Genomic DNA, 15,645 nt, shown 5'->3' with positions numbered 1-15,645 from the left:
ATTTTTTGGGAACGAGAATGATGGTGGATGCTTTGAGGGACGTGGGGACCACTGACTGCCTCAGGGAGAGGTTGAAGATGTTGGTGAACACCTCTGCCAGCTCGCCTGCACACACTCTGAGTAGCCGGCCTGGGATGCCGTCTGGTCCTGGAGCTTTGTGAGGATTTACCTTTTTAAAGGTCCATCTCACAGCTTCTGTTTTCAGAGTTAAAGTTGCAGCCTCACTGTCCTCCTGAGGGTAGAGGATCTGCTCTCTGTTGTCTGCGTCAAAACGAGCATAGAAGTTGTTAAGCTCGTCTGCAAGAGATGCAGTGGGCTGAACACTGACTGTGTTGACCTTCTTGTAGTCAGTGATGCTGCGCAGTCCATTCCACAGTCGCCTGGTGTCAAAGCTGTGGTAGCTGGACTCCATTTTGTCCCTGTAGTCCTTTCTGGCCTTTTTTATGGACTTTTGGAGGTCGTACCTGGCTGCTTTATATGCATCAGCAGTTAAAGGCAGAGGTCCGCACTTTTAGCTTGGCGCGAACGTCTTTATTTACCCAGGGTTTCTGATTTGGATATATGTGGACAGTGGTTTTTGTGATGGTATCATCCATGCACTTTCCAATATATCCAATGACAGAGTCTGTGAGTTCATTGATGTTGCCATCAGCTGCATCCACAAATATCTGCCAGTCAGTTGTGTCAAAGCAGTCCTGCAGGACCTCCTCAGCCTCACTGTCCCATTTGTAAATAACCCTGGAAGCTGGTTTTTCCTGTTTCAGTCTTTGTCTGTATGCAGGCAGCAGCAGTATGGAACAATGGTCTGCCTTACCAAAAGCTGGGCGGGGGAGGGGTTTGTAGCACTCTTTGAATGGAGTGTAGCAGTGGTCCAATGTTTGATCACTTCTTGTGGGGAAGGAGATGTGCTGATAGTATTTGGGGAGAACCTTCTTCATGTTGGCTCTGTTGAAGTCTCCCAGCACAATAAAGGCAGCTTCTGGATTTTTGTTCTCAAGTCCAGTAATGATGTCATACAGTTCGTCCATAGCCGTGGCTTTATCAGCATGTGGGGGAATGTAAACAGCTGAGAGGAGAACTGAGCTGAACTCCCTTGGGAGGTAAAAAGGCCTGACTTTAATGGTCAGCAGCTCGAGGCTTTGAGAGCAGTAAGTTTTTAAGATACACACATCTCTAGCCCACAAGGAGTTAACCATAAAGCACACCCCTCCTCCCCTTTTCTTGCCTGAGTCCTTCGTTCGGTCTCCCCGGTAAAAAGTGAATCCATCCGGCGTGATGGTGCAGTCGGGGACGCTGGGCTCCAGCCATGTCTCTGTGAAGGCCAGAACGCAGCAGTTGTTGATGTCTTGTTGGTGTTTAATCCGTGCACGCAGCTCGTCAAGTTTCTTGTCCAGAGACTGGAGATTTGCTGTAAAGTCCGAACTGGCTGACGAACGTAGCTCCAGAAGCGTTTGTCTGTCATACCGAGTGTATGATCGCGCTGTGCGCACAGAAATTAAAAGCAGTACAAAATAAATAATAACATTTTTGCTGAGATGACTGGGAGCTCTCGTCGGTGCAGCCATCTTACGGCGCAACCGGAAGCTGCTTACATGTCATTACTCCATCAGCACACAGCTTGTCCGCTGAAGTCCCTGCAGCATGCTACATCTCACCTGCACCTGTACCTTTCACCATCACTTCCTCAGCTCTGGGACATGAGCTGACTCCCACTCCACTGCGTCTGGATTTCTTCTTCCACTTCAGCCTAAGTTTCAGTTTCTAGTTTCTGCTCCACCTAAACTTATCTCTGAATCCCTGTTTTGACCTTCATTTCAACTTTTTCACTAAGTCCTTTAATCTGTGAGTTCCTCTGCTTTAAGTGATTAAGTGCTCGCACCCTCCCCGGCCTCTGTTTTTAAGAAGAAAGAAAACTTGTCTTTAACAGTTTGTTTTAGAGTTCATTTCGATTCAAGAGCAGTTTTCTGGCTGCCACAGTGCTTTAACAGCTAAACTTTTATCCTCCTGTGTTGTTTATCTGCTTTCAGAGGTTACATTTCAGTTTATTTCCAACATCATTTGACACTTCAAACCCCTTCAGGTTGTTTTTAAGGAAAAGAGATGAAATGGCTTCTTTCAGCTTCCTTCCCTTTGTTGAATTTGCCTGACTCGTCCCTGTTTGACGCATCACACCTTGTCAGTCATCTGTCAAACCAACACACCAGAAAAATTCTGTTAATGTGCATTTTTCAACCCCCTTCGTTTTTTTTTTTTAGTAGAGTAAGCATATTTCCTGTGTTTTGCTCTTTCACAGTCATAATGAAATTAGCAGATTAGGTTTAATCTCACTGAACGTTCTGTGTAGCAGCAGCAGGCAGCTGGACATGCCGCCGTCAGGTCGACACAACAACAGCATGAACTAATGAAAAATGTGTGAAAAGCACGATAGTTACAGAAAGCCGTTTGATTCTGACTTTAATGGGGACATTAGGATTAGCACTGGCATTAGGATTTGGATTACGATGAGGATTAGCCCGGTGCTACACGATGCAGCACAGCTACTCTTTGGAGACCAGCAGCCCAAATACAACATGTGATATTTAAATATTTACAAGACAAAATTAAAGTGTTCTTCATTTAAGAGTTCAACACTTCCATAATTAAAACAGACTTTCTGAGTGTTATGTAATGAACCACACATAGTTTTTACTCATTGGCTTACAACGAAAATATGGTTGTTGAAATTCTCTGTGATTCGTAGTTTGCTGGTCATAGTTATGTCACACAGAGCCTCAGAGAGGCTGACTGAACACCAAGGCAACCAGTTTGGAGCTGTCAGCTCCAAAGTGATGCTCGCTGTGAGAGATGAGAGGCTCATATGAACACCGGTTGGAGACCGCAGCTATAGCAACCGTTGCCTTTGAACCGGGGACCCAGTGTGTTGCTGTCGTGTCTTCACTCTGCTCTGGCTGATGATCATGTGACTGTACTCTAACAGCTGCCACGTGTTGCCACCTGTGCCCAGCTCAAAATCAGGACGTTTGCAAAGCAAGTAATCCAGCAGATTAATGACAGACCTCCTGCTGTGAATGGATCATCTCGTATGTTCTCTCACCTGGTTTCTCTGTTTTCGGCATTGTCTTCCTGTCATGTGGCGGTGTTCGTCTCTGCCCATCAGGAACCCTAACCCTTTACTGAGTAACCCTCATCCTCCATTTTGCAGGTAGCTAGCCAGCAGTTAATCCATTCTTATATAATCTAGTTTAGGCACAGCAGTGCTGTATGTTGTTTGTTAGTTCAGTCAGAATGAACTTTACTGAAACAGCTGGAAGCACAGACACTCATCATTTTATTTTTTAACTCAGAGTTATTTTTAGGGAGTGAAGGAGGATTTAGACTCGGACATGGATAGTAGTGTCCGTATGAAGTTTGGAGAACTTGTTGTGGTATGATATTCTGTCACATGTAAAATGATTAACTCATTAAGTCTTGAGAGCCTGCTAGCAGGAACCCTTGAAGCTGTTTGCTGAGCTGCGAGGTTTCTGTTGTATTTCAGGGTGCTTAAAGAACCACATGCCTGGGTTTGTTCAGAAGTTAGTGTAGCTACACTCACAAAAACCCGGCAACTCTTCAAATGGTGCTCAGAACACATCTTCACTCATACATGTGGAGGTGTCAGAACTCTTCATTAGGGGTACAGACTTGTCACATGTCGAGTTTAGAAAGTCAAAGAGCTAAGCCAGTCAGACTCAGTAGCTGTGACTGCAGGTTGTTTGTGTGGGTGGTGAATCATTCTTCCACCACATGAAGCTGAATGCAGGTGCGAACCTCCCGGTGTACCACAGAAATCCTCCTCAGGCTGTTTGGGGTCACCTGTGAAAGGTGGAGCTGACAGAGCTGCAGGTGGTGTCGGTGTGCTCCATCCTGCTGCAGTCACGTCTTCCCTTCTTGTCTTCATCTTCTCACTCTGTCACAGCTCGACCTCCTTTCCTTTTCCCCTTCATCTCCCCGCTTGTTCGCTCTCTCCTACGCCCACATCCTCCCTCCAGTTCTGTTTCTGACCTCGTTAGATCGTGTCTCCGTGGTGTGTATATATCTATAACGGACACTGGAGCAGTGTTTTAATAAATCATTATGTGTGTGTGTGTGTGTGTGTGTGTGTGTGTGTGTGTGTGTGTGTGTGTGTGTGTGCGCGCACGCGTATAGCCCTGAGCGGGGCTCTGTGTGTATATCCTGTTGAGACTGTGTGTGAGGAAGATAACAGGACAACCTAGGGCAACTCTCTAATTGGCCCGCACTCCTGCCCTGGATACTCGCTCTCTTTCTCTCTATATATATCTGCTCCTCTTCAAACATTGTGCTCATATCATTCCTTCTTCTTCTTCTTCTCTGCTGGAAGGTAGAGAGAGCCGGGTAGAGGGAGGAAGACGCCGTGGGTCGAGAGGGTTAAACAGCGAGACAGACTCTAATGAAACAGTCACTCTGAAGGAGGAGGAAGCGGCTCTGTTATGTATTCAGCTTGTGCTAGCACACAATCAGAGCTCTGCAGCGCTGTGGTGTGAATGTGCTGCGGTGTGAAGCAGTTTGAAGTGAGGAAGGATTTAAACGTTGTACCTGAGTCAGGTTTGGAAATCTTTTCGCCTGCAGTAGTGGGAAAAGTGCTTTCCTGTACATCTTTAATTCATGGAGCTTTTCTCTACTCTTGGTTCAAAGCTGATGTTAAAGTTAAGTTTAACAAGAAAGTCCAGTTCATGAATGACACGTGGAGGCAGGCTTTGCTGACTGGTATATATGGATGGTATGGATGGTATTTAAAAGACAGACATAACTGAACTGTTGCTGCACACTAGTGTATGATGATCTGTTCTAAATGCTCAACATTTGCATGGTGGTCACCTGCTAATACCTACTAATTAAAGCCTCACCCCCCTAAATTGGAGCTCTTCTTGCATGGTCTGTTAGCACAGTAACCTCATAGCAGTCATACTATTGGTCACATGTTGTCATTAAAAAAAACTCCAAAAGGCTCCAGCAGCACAAACACGGTCCAGAGGTCCAGTTTAGGTAAAGCCTAGCAGACAGCTAGCAGCTACAGCCACCTTTGTCACCATCCACCTGTTAGTTAAAGAGGCCACGCCCCTAATAATGCAAACTTTAAGCCTTAAAACAGGTGAGTTATAAAAACACTCTGCCCCATAACATTGTTACAAAGGAGGAAACGTTTTGGGCTGTGACAAACAAGAACATGATTTAAATGTGTAAAAAGTAGAGGATCAATAATAGAGCCCTGTGGAACGGCACGGCCCCAAAAAAACACTCTGTGATGCCCTGTTCCCTTTTCTTGTGACTCACGGTGATCTCTGATGGTTACTGCTTCCAGAAAACCCTCATTTATATGTGGACTCATGTTTCCTAAAACAAAAAATGCTGCTATTTGAAGTCTTCAGTCTCTTAATACATATGGCAGGTCTAGTGCTCATTTAACCACAGCTTTTCTGCTTCTCTGTATGACACTGAAGGATGCCTTCAGTATTTGACACTGACACCATGTCAAATATTTGGATGATTTACCAAAATTCATGCAATTATACCACAGTGCAAGTTAACAGGTGAGTTATAAAAACATCCTCCCACTGTACAAGTGATATGAAGGTGTTAGAATTATCCACAGAGACCAAGAAGTTTGTGTATCAGGCTGTAAACATGTTTATTTTTACTGTAAAGATTTAACATGGGAGTCTATGGGGGCTGGCTCACTGCTGCCTCTGCTGCTTTTCTGTTTTTCTTCTTTGTTATTGCTCCATAATAAATCACATGCACAGCTTTTCATCATTTTCATGTCCTCTCCCCAGTCTGTGAATACTGGTGTCTGCAGCTTCCATGTTAAAAAGAAAAGAAAAGAAAAAAAGTCCCTAAAAACAAAAACTGTTGTCAGTCATAAAAAAGCAGCTCTCAGAGTTTCTGTTGAAATGTGCAGCTGTTATTTCACAGTTAATGAAAATATCCCAGCAGCTATTTTTATCACATCCAAGTGCAACATGCACAATGTGAAGCACTTTTACACAACAGTCAGTGGAAATCTGGCACCCTGCTGTAGTCTCATAATTTATATTTTAATAGTGCATACTACTCATTTTAAATAACTTTTATTTTTATGCCTCAAAAGTTTGAGGGGACCCAGAAAAGTTTCTTTCAAACTTTTATTTAACAAATGAGCAGCATGAAAAGGGAGTGCATAAAATGTACAGCGAAGGCATTAACAAGGATCTTTATGATTTTTTTCTCATAATGACGTTCTTGTGAGAAGAAATGGAAACATCCTCCTGTACACCTGCGTAGATGTCCCATTAAGATCACTAATGATTAGTGATTTGTGATGTCATTAATCATTAAAACTTCTGCTCAACTTTATGCTGTTTTGTGCCATCCTTTGAAAACAAATGTGGCCTTTTTTTGGTTTTATGCAGCTTTTCTGTGCTTCCAAACTGAGTGTTTCTTCAGTTATGGAGCATTAAAGAGGATTCTGCAGTTCAAATTGATAATAATGCATTCCCTCAGGCTGATGTAGAATTTAGTGTCATATTAACAGTGACAGCCTAACCAGGTGATGGACTCTTTCTAATCTGGACAGAGGGTGCAGCTGCCTCTGCTGTGCAGAGCCACAAAATTAAGACGAGTGCGTGTGGAGCGGAGGAAGCCTGCTTCATTTCACAGAATCAATATAATCGGGTGTGAGGAGGTGTTAGCTGCCCCTTAGAGACCAAACACGCCCATTTAACTAAGTGCGCTATGGAAACACTGAGAAGGCTGCATAAATTCAGAAATTATTCATGGGCTGGAAGCACAAGTTTTCTGTATGTCCCTGAACGTGCCGTGAAACAGTGTGCATAACGAGCGCAGCACAAACCTCAGCGACGCTGAGCTACCTTCATTTCGATTTCTGGACATAAGCTGTTAAATCCTCGTGCATGTTCTCTCGCTGTTTTGTCCCACTTCAAAGCCGGCGCTGTTTGGATGTGGAGAATGAGAATGTTCCGGCTGTCCTGCAAGAATATAAGCACATTGTGGCTTTATCTGTGCTGTCTGTCAAGGATGAAGATGTCGAGTTTCCGCCAGTTTCACATTCAGCTCAGCAAGAACGACTCCAAACTGCTGAACTTTAATGAAACCAACCAGGCCAGCGAGCGTTTAGCTGCTAAAGCTGCTGTGGAGGCAGAGGTGATATCAGGCCGATCAGGGTGATGAAGCAACTTCAAGCTGGAAAATGAGCTGCAAGTCAAAAAGGTTCAAACAGCCTTGCTGTCCTCGGTTATATTTGCATACTGGCTTTAATGCACCTGATTACCTCATCCGCTCATTAGCTGCCCAGCATCACTGGTGTGGATATCTCTAGTAGGTGTGACCAACACCTGGTTGTAGGCTCAGTCATCTGTTTTCACCTTATTAAATGGTGCTGATGTCGCGCTGATGAAGTGGCTTTTAGGCCTTAAGTGGCTGTCAGCTCAAGGACAAAGACTTATTTTAGAGGTTTTTTTGCATAACATGCACCTCCCAGTACCTTTAACTGCCTTTATCTGAACAAAAAGTTCTGTATGTCTTCCACAAGAGAACCAGTGACAGAGAACAGAGAACTGATGTCGTCTGACAAAGACAGACTAATTTTATCAACAGCACAAAGCCCCCTCATGAGGAAATGAATCTAATGGAATAAAAAAACAAAAAACTTGCATGAATAACAAAATCAAAGCAATTGATATAGTATATTTTAATATTTTGAGAAAATTAAAGTCAAATTTATACAAATGTTTATTTTTGCATCAGAGCAACTTCATGTCACATCTGCAGCTCAGCGCCATCAGCAGGCAAAGCAGCAACCTTCCAAAATAAGTCAGACATGTAGCTGTGTGAATAACTGGGCAGCCAGATAATTAAAGTGTTAATTTTTAATGAGAATAGGAATGAGTCTCAGGGAGTTGCTCCGAGGTAAGACATTTACAGAGTTGGAGACACTGAGGCCGTGCACAACATCATCTACTACAGTCAACAACATCCTACCCAATTGACGGCCTTCGAGTGAATCAGCAGCCCTCTCCAACATCGTTGATCCCTTCAGGAGGCTCTGAAACATCCTCATCATCAGCTCTGCCAGCCCGGTCAGCTCATTCATGATTGATCTGGTAGAAAGATCTACCAACCCAAAAGTATGATCAAAGTTTGCTGTTGGAGACAAACAGAGTTACAGCTCATCGCTCTGCATTCAGCGTACTTCTCTTCCACCTCCACCTCCTCTCTCTGCCTGTCAAACGTTTTCTGCTCAGTTAGATAAAGTGAAAAGTTTGGATGTGCTCGACGGTGGACGGCTCCATCATTTCCAGACGACTCACTCTCTGCACTCAGATGATGGGCAGACAAAGTTTTTGGGGAAAGTGCTTAAAACAAAAACTTTCTGCAGATCATTAGCATGAGCGAGACATCTGCTGGGAATGTAGGACGCTGGCTGTTGTGCAGTTTATGCATGAAGCAGCATCACTCAGTCACAGCATCTCTGCCTCTTCACCCTCTCAAACATTAGCAGTTTCTGTCGAAGGACCTTTATCATGATTCTTTTCCTCATCAGAAGTCAGTTTTCAGTACATCTGTGGGTGGGCAATGCCCAAACCTTAAAGCCTCTGCAAACCCAAACCAGCAACAGCCTGCTGTGGGTTTGGGTTTGCCTGACATGCTGCTGTGGAGGTGTCGGGGTAAATATTCAGCTAAGACCCTTAGAACCAAAACCACAAGCTGACCAGCAATAAAAGCACAAAATAGAAGCAGAGTAGAAAACAATGAGAACAATTAAAAAACAATACTCCCGCAGGATAACATGTCCAGTTTCCCCATGCAACTTGATTGGTCTTTATAAGTAACCGACAACTCGCTCCAAATAACTCATCCTGACTCCTTCACATGTGAATGATTCCACAATCTTTAGGGCTTGACAGGAGAGTTAGGGAAGCACCTGGAACAGATCTGGGTTTAACCTTTCTTCTGGTTTTTATTTTTCTGCATCAGATTTAACAAGTGTGAGAAAAAACTCAAAGTATGAGTGATGTTTCCTGAAAGACGTGTGGGTGGTGAAGACGTCTTCACGATGGCTCGACTTTCTGCTTTCATGGAGCCACAAAGCAACACCTCAACAGCTTGAGCTTTCTTGGAAACACACAACGGCTAGTGTGTGTGTGTCTGTGTGTGTGTGTGTGTGTGTGTGTGTGTGTATTGTACTCTGTCAGTAGATGTTTGAGCTCAAAGAAGAACATGTTCCATGAGGGCCGACTCTGTCACTGATAATAAAATGTTTTAAACCACCAGAGAGCATCCCATCCTGTAAACTTCTACATGTGTAGCACACGGAGAGCCTGAGTGTGTCTGTGCGTGTAACTATGTGTGTGTGTGTGTGTTCGTGTGTGTATGTCTGTGTATGTGTGTTTGCGTCTGTGTGCGTGTGTTTTCTGCAGTGTGAAGATGCTGATAGGACCCTGCAGAGGTGCATTGATGGTGACCACATTCATATTTAATTAGTGAGGTGTCAGTCAGAGGTGATGGCAGCTCACAGCGGTGTCCTCTCCGTCACCTCGGCTCACTCCGGCCGTATCGACACAGACGCGGTGCAGAAGTTCAAAGGGTGAAACGATGCTGCTGCATAGCTGCAGATCTGAGCAGCAATCAGAGGTTGAGGGTCTTCATGGAAGCAAATGACATCAGCGATAAGCAGAAGCATGTTGTTGCTGTATAAAATACTGACAGTGTTTTTTGCTAGATGGCATAAATATGAAAATCCAAGGTCACTTCCTTCTGGAGTTGTAAAAACTGGACCTCTGACCTTGAGGTCAGAGTTGGAGGTGAAGTTGTCTGAAGGTGTAATATAGATAAATGTTCCCAGCTTTGAGGCTGAAGACCTGCAGGGACCAGCTGTTACCTAAAAATCCACCACCTCCACCTTTTCCTAATGAATTTGAATCATCTTAAAAGAAGTGACTTTTAAAAGGTTTCGGTTTAGCGCACAGCATGTTAGGTATTTGAGATTGCAGTATTGACATCATCCCCCACTCTTCCAGAGTGGATGAATCTGCATCCGGTGTCCCGTGCTGCTCTCAACCTGAGGAGGTTCAGCTTGATGGTTTTTGTGTAAACAAAGAAACTGGCGCACTGAGCTCATACCTCCACCGAGGAAAAGCCAATTTAATTCATATTTCTGAGGTTTGGAGGCTCCGCTCCTTCGAGGATTCTCTGCATGAGATTATTTTTTCTGGGGTTTCATTGATCGTGCCCAGTTTTCTGCCTCACAGGAAGCCTTTGATTTCTCTGCTCAGCACTGGAGGCGTTGTCAGTCACTGATGTAAATTTGCTAAAACACTGAGGGAAATGTCATGATGCCACGCTTCATGATCTGTCCCTGAGCCGCAGATACAGCTGTCTTTTCCATTGGAGTTGTGTGATTGGATGTGTTAGGCTGAGACTTAATGGTGTCCACACGTGTGTGTTCACACTCGACATGCTGGTGTGACATTCACACGCTTGATTGGATCTCACCGTAGCCCTGTAGACGAGAAGGTGTCGTTGTTCTGTAGATCCTGATCGTGTTGGAGGGCAACAGACATGTGCTCAGCTCTGCTGCTGCAGGTAGAGCCGCAAACATCACGACCCACCCACCCAGTCTCTGAGCACACCATTAAATACATAATCACCGCCCATTTTATTAGGTACACCTGTTCAACCCCTCGTTAACACTGATGTCTAATCAGCCAATCGCACGGCAGCAGCTCAGAGCCTTTAGGTGTGCAAACATGCTGAAATTCAAACTAGAGGTGGTCTCATCCAGGTATCGATAGTATCAGATCGATGCTTTGTTTCTATCCTCTATGTGCAGCTCACTGAAGCGTGTTAAATAAGTAATTTTTTTAATAAAATTCTACACCCCGAACATGAGCTATGAAACATGTCTGTGCTGACTGTCTGCTTTATTTACAGCCTGCAGCACAGTTAAACTACAGACACTGAGCCCGACAACTCTACATTCAGCTCAGTTTCAAAATAAAAGCTGGAAGGTGTGTTTTACTGTGTTAACTCCTTATTTTAAAAGTAAAAGTCACAGTGATTTAGTGATACTTAAAATGCCTTCAGAATTTGCAACCTGATGATGGTTCATCTCATAAATCAGGACACACTGCGCTCCTCGACATCAGCTGCCTATAGAAATAGTTAAAAATATCACTATTGGCATCGGTATCAGTGGTACTGGCCCTGTATTTACCTGGCGTTGGATATACACCAATCTGCAGAGTGGCGCAGCACGAGTTCAAATTGAGCATCAGAATGATAAGAAAGTTGCTTTAAGGGCCTGAGGGCGGCGTGGTTGTTGGTCTGAGTGTTGCACAATCTGCTAATCTGCTGCGATTTTACCACCAACCACCATCACAGACATCAGCTCTCTGGGAGGAAACACCCTGCTGAGCTCAGAGGTCAGAAGAGAAACAGCAGACTGCTGATAGAAAGGTACTCATTACAACCAACGTCTACAGAAGAACCTTCAAGCAGATGGGCTGCAGCAGCAGGAGACCACATTGTGTCATTCCTGTCAGTAAGAACAAGAAACTCAGACTTACAACACAGTCTGGTTTCTGAACATGACAAGTTCGCTGCACTCAGTCCAACAGAGCACCTTCACCTTCATCACAAAGGCAGCAACACACCTGCAGAAACTGTGTGATGATGTCATGATGATGTCATACCATGGAACAAAGTCTGAGGAATGTTTCTAGCAGCTTGTTGAGTTAAAGCATCTCTGAATGAAAAGAGCCCATCCACATCCTAACAAGGAGTAACTAATAAAGTGGCCAGTGTTTAATTAAAGTCTAAGAACACATTGGCGGCATAAAGTAAATGTAAAGAAATGAACACACACACTGTGTCCTGTCCCTCAGTAGGCTTCCAGACGTTGGCCATCAGGAAACAGGATGATACAGAAGGATGATTCTTAACTGTGAATCATGCAAAGCCACTCTGATAAATTCCATGAGTGAAAAACGGAGCAGGTCATGATCAGGGAGCGCTTCATTTAAACCCATTAAACTCAGGATGTTCAGTATTTGGATGAAGCCGCTCATGAGAAGAAACCTCAGCCTGTCAGTCACATTTAATCAGCACTCAGGTAAAACAGATCAGACTCAATGAAACTCAGCTCGTTAACAAAGAAGCTGCACTGATGCTGATGGTGTCTTACCACGTTGCTGATGATATCGTTTAATCAGCACCTCACATGCCGTCAGTTGACCCCCTCTCCCTGTAATGTTCTGTAGCCAGTGAGCAGAGACCTGTCAGACATGCCGCCAGTCCTTCGGCCTGCTTCTGCTCCACTTAAGACTATTTGCCTGTTAGCAGCTGACCCAGGGTCAGCCAGTCTGGGCGTGTCCCTGTGTATCATGCGCTCATCAGAAACGTCCTGCACAGCGAAGGTGGTCAGAGCAGTCTGCCTCACAGGCAGGAGATGCTAATCAGCACCGCTGTACATGTGAATGCAGGTGATTACATGTAATCACATGTGGGTAAATGTGATTGCAGCACTCAGACCTGACATGGATACGACTACAGCACTTTCACTGCTCCTGCAGCGTGCTCACTGTTAAACCCTAACACAGCTGCAGGACACAGAACCACAAACACTGCCTCCTGTTACAGTCCTAATTAGGTCACATGGTGAGTGCACTGATGGAGCTGAAGTTGTTGATGGAGGAAGAACAGACTTCTGTGCTGCTGTTTGTTGGGTGGATGCGAGCAGGTGGATGCTGTTGTCACGGCCAGCGGGGGCAGACCGTGTGGAGAGTGTGTGGTGGACCCAGGCGCGAACACAGGCGAGGAGACAGGAGTGAACTTAAACTGAAAGAGAGCCTTTATTTGGGCTGATGCAGGAGGGAGTAGACAAAACATAACAGGGACAGACTGCAACTAACCAAAAACCTAAACTGGAAAAATACTAACCTGACTGTAAGGAATAACTATGATCACTGTGAACAGAATGCTGTGCAGATGCATGGAAACTGTGAACCAAATGGCATGACGAAACAGACATGACCTGCACAGAACCTCATCGTGCAGCTGCATGAAAAACAACAGAAACCAAATGGCAAACCTGAACTGCAGAGAATCCTGAAAAACACTTAACTTGACCAGAGGGGAAGTACACAGACAACGCGACAACGAACAAAGGAAGACTGAGGACTTAAATACACACATGAGGTGATCAGGGGAAGTGGAGACACATGAGAACACAGCTGACTCGAATGAAACATAATGACAATACAGGGGAGAGAAACACTAACTACAATGAACAAAGAACACCAGACTCTTACAAAATAAAACAGGAAACACGGAGACATAGACATGGAGATAAAACATGACATGAACTTAACCGCATAGACATGAAACATAGACGCAGGAACCAGGAAGACTGAGTACAGGCGGAGATGACAGAAATAACTAAGAAATAAGGCCTGAACAGCAACCTAGAATTTAACTAGACTGAAAATAAATACAAAAAAATACATAAAAACTCAAACACTGGGTCACACGACCCAGTACCGTGACAGCTGTGCTGTTTAGGATTGTGTCACAGTGAGCTGGCTCTGAGAGCAGGGAGCAGTCTGAGTTGTTAAAATGTTTCTGTGTGGATGTTGAGTCTCTCTATTAAACACGTCCAATATATAAAAGTAGTTTTATATATTTGAAGAAGGATGCAGACTGATTGACTCATGGAGCAAACTTAAGCAGTAAGTGGTTTACGCAGGATTACAGAGGATTAGTCACATGAGCTCGTACAGCGTACCAAAGACAGGTCTTCTTCATTTAAGTTTATCTGAATTCATCACAACAACTCAGACATCCTGATAAAAATATCATTTATAAAATCTCAGCTTTGTATTTAGAGTTTTCTGTTTTAGGAAGAAACACAGTTACAATGATGACCTTTAACCTGTCCAATCACGTTGATGGACATGATCTGTGATCACTCTGCTCTCATCCTGTGATTATTGGGCATGCGGGTGCAGGCTAGAGGGCTGACGGAGCAATCAGTCACACATCGTTCGTGTGATTTTAATATGTTATTCAGTACAAACATGTCACTGGGTTTACACAAAGATCGCAGGTTAGATAAATCAGAGATGTTCCTGGCGACCAATTTCTTCGTCTACTAAAAAAAAGATTCTTCAACAATGAACCATGCCGCTTCATTATCAACATTACATGTTATACTCCAGACAGCAAGGCAGAAAAACACTTTAAATAAACTAATGTTAAATATTGTATGAAAACATGTTAGTACAAAAGTTCACGTGTTATTAAAACTGTGACTGAGCAATGCGCCGTGCATTATTGAAGCTAGTTCATCCACTTCAATAAAAGTTCAAATCCAAAATAACACATTAAATCATTCATTTATTTTCTTCTGCTGATCTGAAGTTGGGTCTCGGGGGCAGCAGCAGGGAAGCCCAGACCTCCTTCTCACCACGTCCTCCAGCTTATCCAGAACCATCAAGGCATTCCCAGGCTAACCTCCTCTCTGGAGGACAAGCCCGGCCAGAATAGACAGGAGGCGAAATGTTCACTTTTCTACAACAAGCGAAGCTTCTCTGTAGTTATTATTCAAATTCACCTGTCTAATGGTGCATGCTGTAGTAGTGTTCTTATTATTTTGTCGAAGGTGACTTTCTGTTCCTCCTCTGAGTTTCTCTTTGTTTTTGTTTTTCTTTGACCTCCGGCCTTCGGACTTTTCAAAGTAAGTGGAGAAGCAGAAAAACACGGTTAATCATAAAAACAGAAATCGAAGCTTTCAGTCTAAAAGTGTCTTTTGGGAGACGCGAGAGTGCCGCGAGTGGAGTGATTACAGCCTTGCTGATTGGAGCCTTGCTGAAGTCAAGTCGCTCTCTGAAAACGTTCAATTATCTTTCAGCAGATTATTTCATTAAGTGCACAAATTAGTGCAAGCTCGGGCACAAAGACGTGTGTGAGTCTCTTTAATTTATCTTTTATCTCTTCTCTCTCTGCAGATTCATCCCTGACCAAGATGAGCCCCTGCTCCGAGGCAGGGAAACCCTGTAACCCCTGTCTGGATGCGGCGAAGGCTTGTAACCTTAACGAGACGTGTAAACGTCTCCGATCTGCCTATAACTCCATCTGCAGCAAGACCACGCCCCCACAGCCCTCTGCGGGCTATCAGGAGCCGTGTAGCAGGAAGCGATGTCAGAAGGTGGGTGCAGCGCCTCAAGTTTGAGGGGAAATCCTGAAGCAGTGAGAAAACTGCCCAGCGTTCAGCTCAGCTGCACGAAGCTCAGCTGCACGAAGCTCAGCTTAATTTCACACTTTCACAAAGCGTAGATAAAAAAAAAACAAAACTCCGAACCTCTCCACAACAGCATCCTGCTCCAGCGTCAAAGGCAGGGAATGTGGGAAATGTAGCAGGGAGGTGGTTTAAAGACAAGGAACATAGCTCTGACCCAGACTGCAGGTACATGCTGCAGGTCACAGGCAGGGGATGCTTAATAAGGCAAGGCAAGGCAAGTTTATTTGTATAGCACAATTCAACAACAAGGTGATTCAAAGTGCTTTACAGAGACATTAGAAACAAAAACAAAT

At 44.3% G+C, this 15,645-nt stretch overlaps 1 protein-coding gene across 1 annotated transcript in view; it reads left to right on the top strand.

Annotated features, from left to right (window-relative positions):
• LOC102311782 (GDNF family receptor alpha-2) overlaps positions 1-15,645 on the top strand; it is a gene marked incomplete at its 5' end in the record, with an annotated part of 80,626 nt that overhangs the window by 10,155 nt on the left and 54,826 nt on the right. The window contains 1 exon segment of the mRNA XM_005948116.2: positions 15,060-15,259. Coding sequence (XP_005948178.2) covers positions 15,060-15,259 — 200 coding nt within the window.

The sequence above is a fragment of the Haplochromis burtoni genome, unplaced genomic scaffold (assembly GCF_018398535.1).
Source record: "Haplochromis burtoni strain Fernald_Lab_line unplaced genomic scaffold, NCSU_Asbu1 Contig_412, whole genome shotgun sequence".
NCBI classification, from domain to species: domain Eukaryota; kingdom Metazoa; phylum Chordata; class Actinopteri; order Cichliformes; family Cichlidae; genus Haplochromis; species Haplochromis burtoni.
The sequence above is the reverse complement of the archived record's forward strand: the minus strand, read 5'-3'. Positions and strand labels throughout refer to the sequence as shown.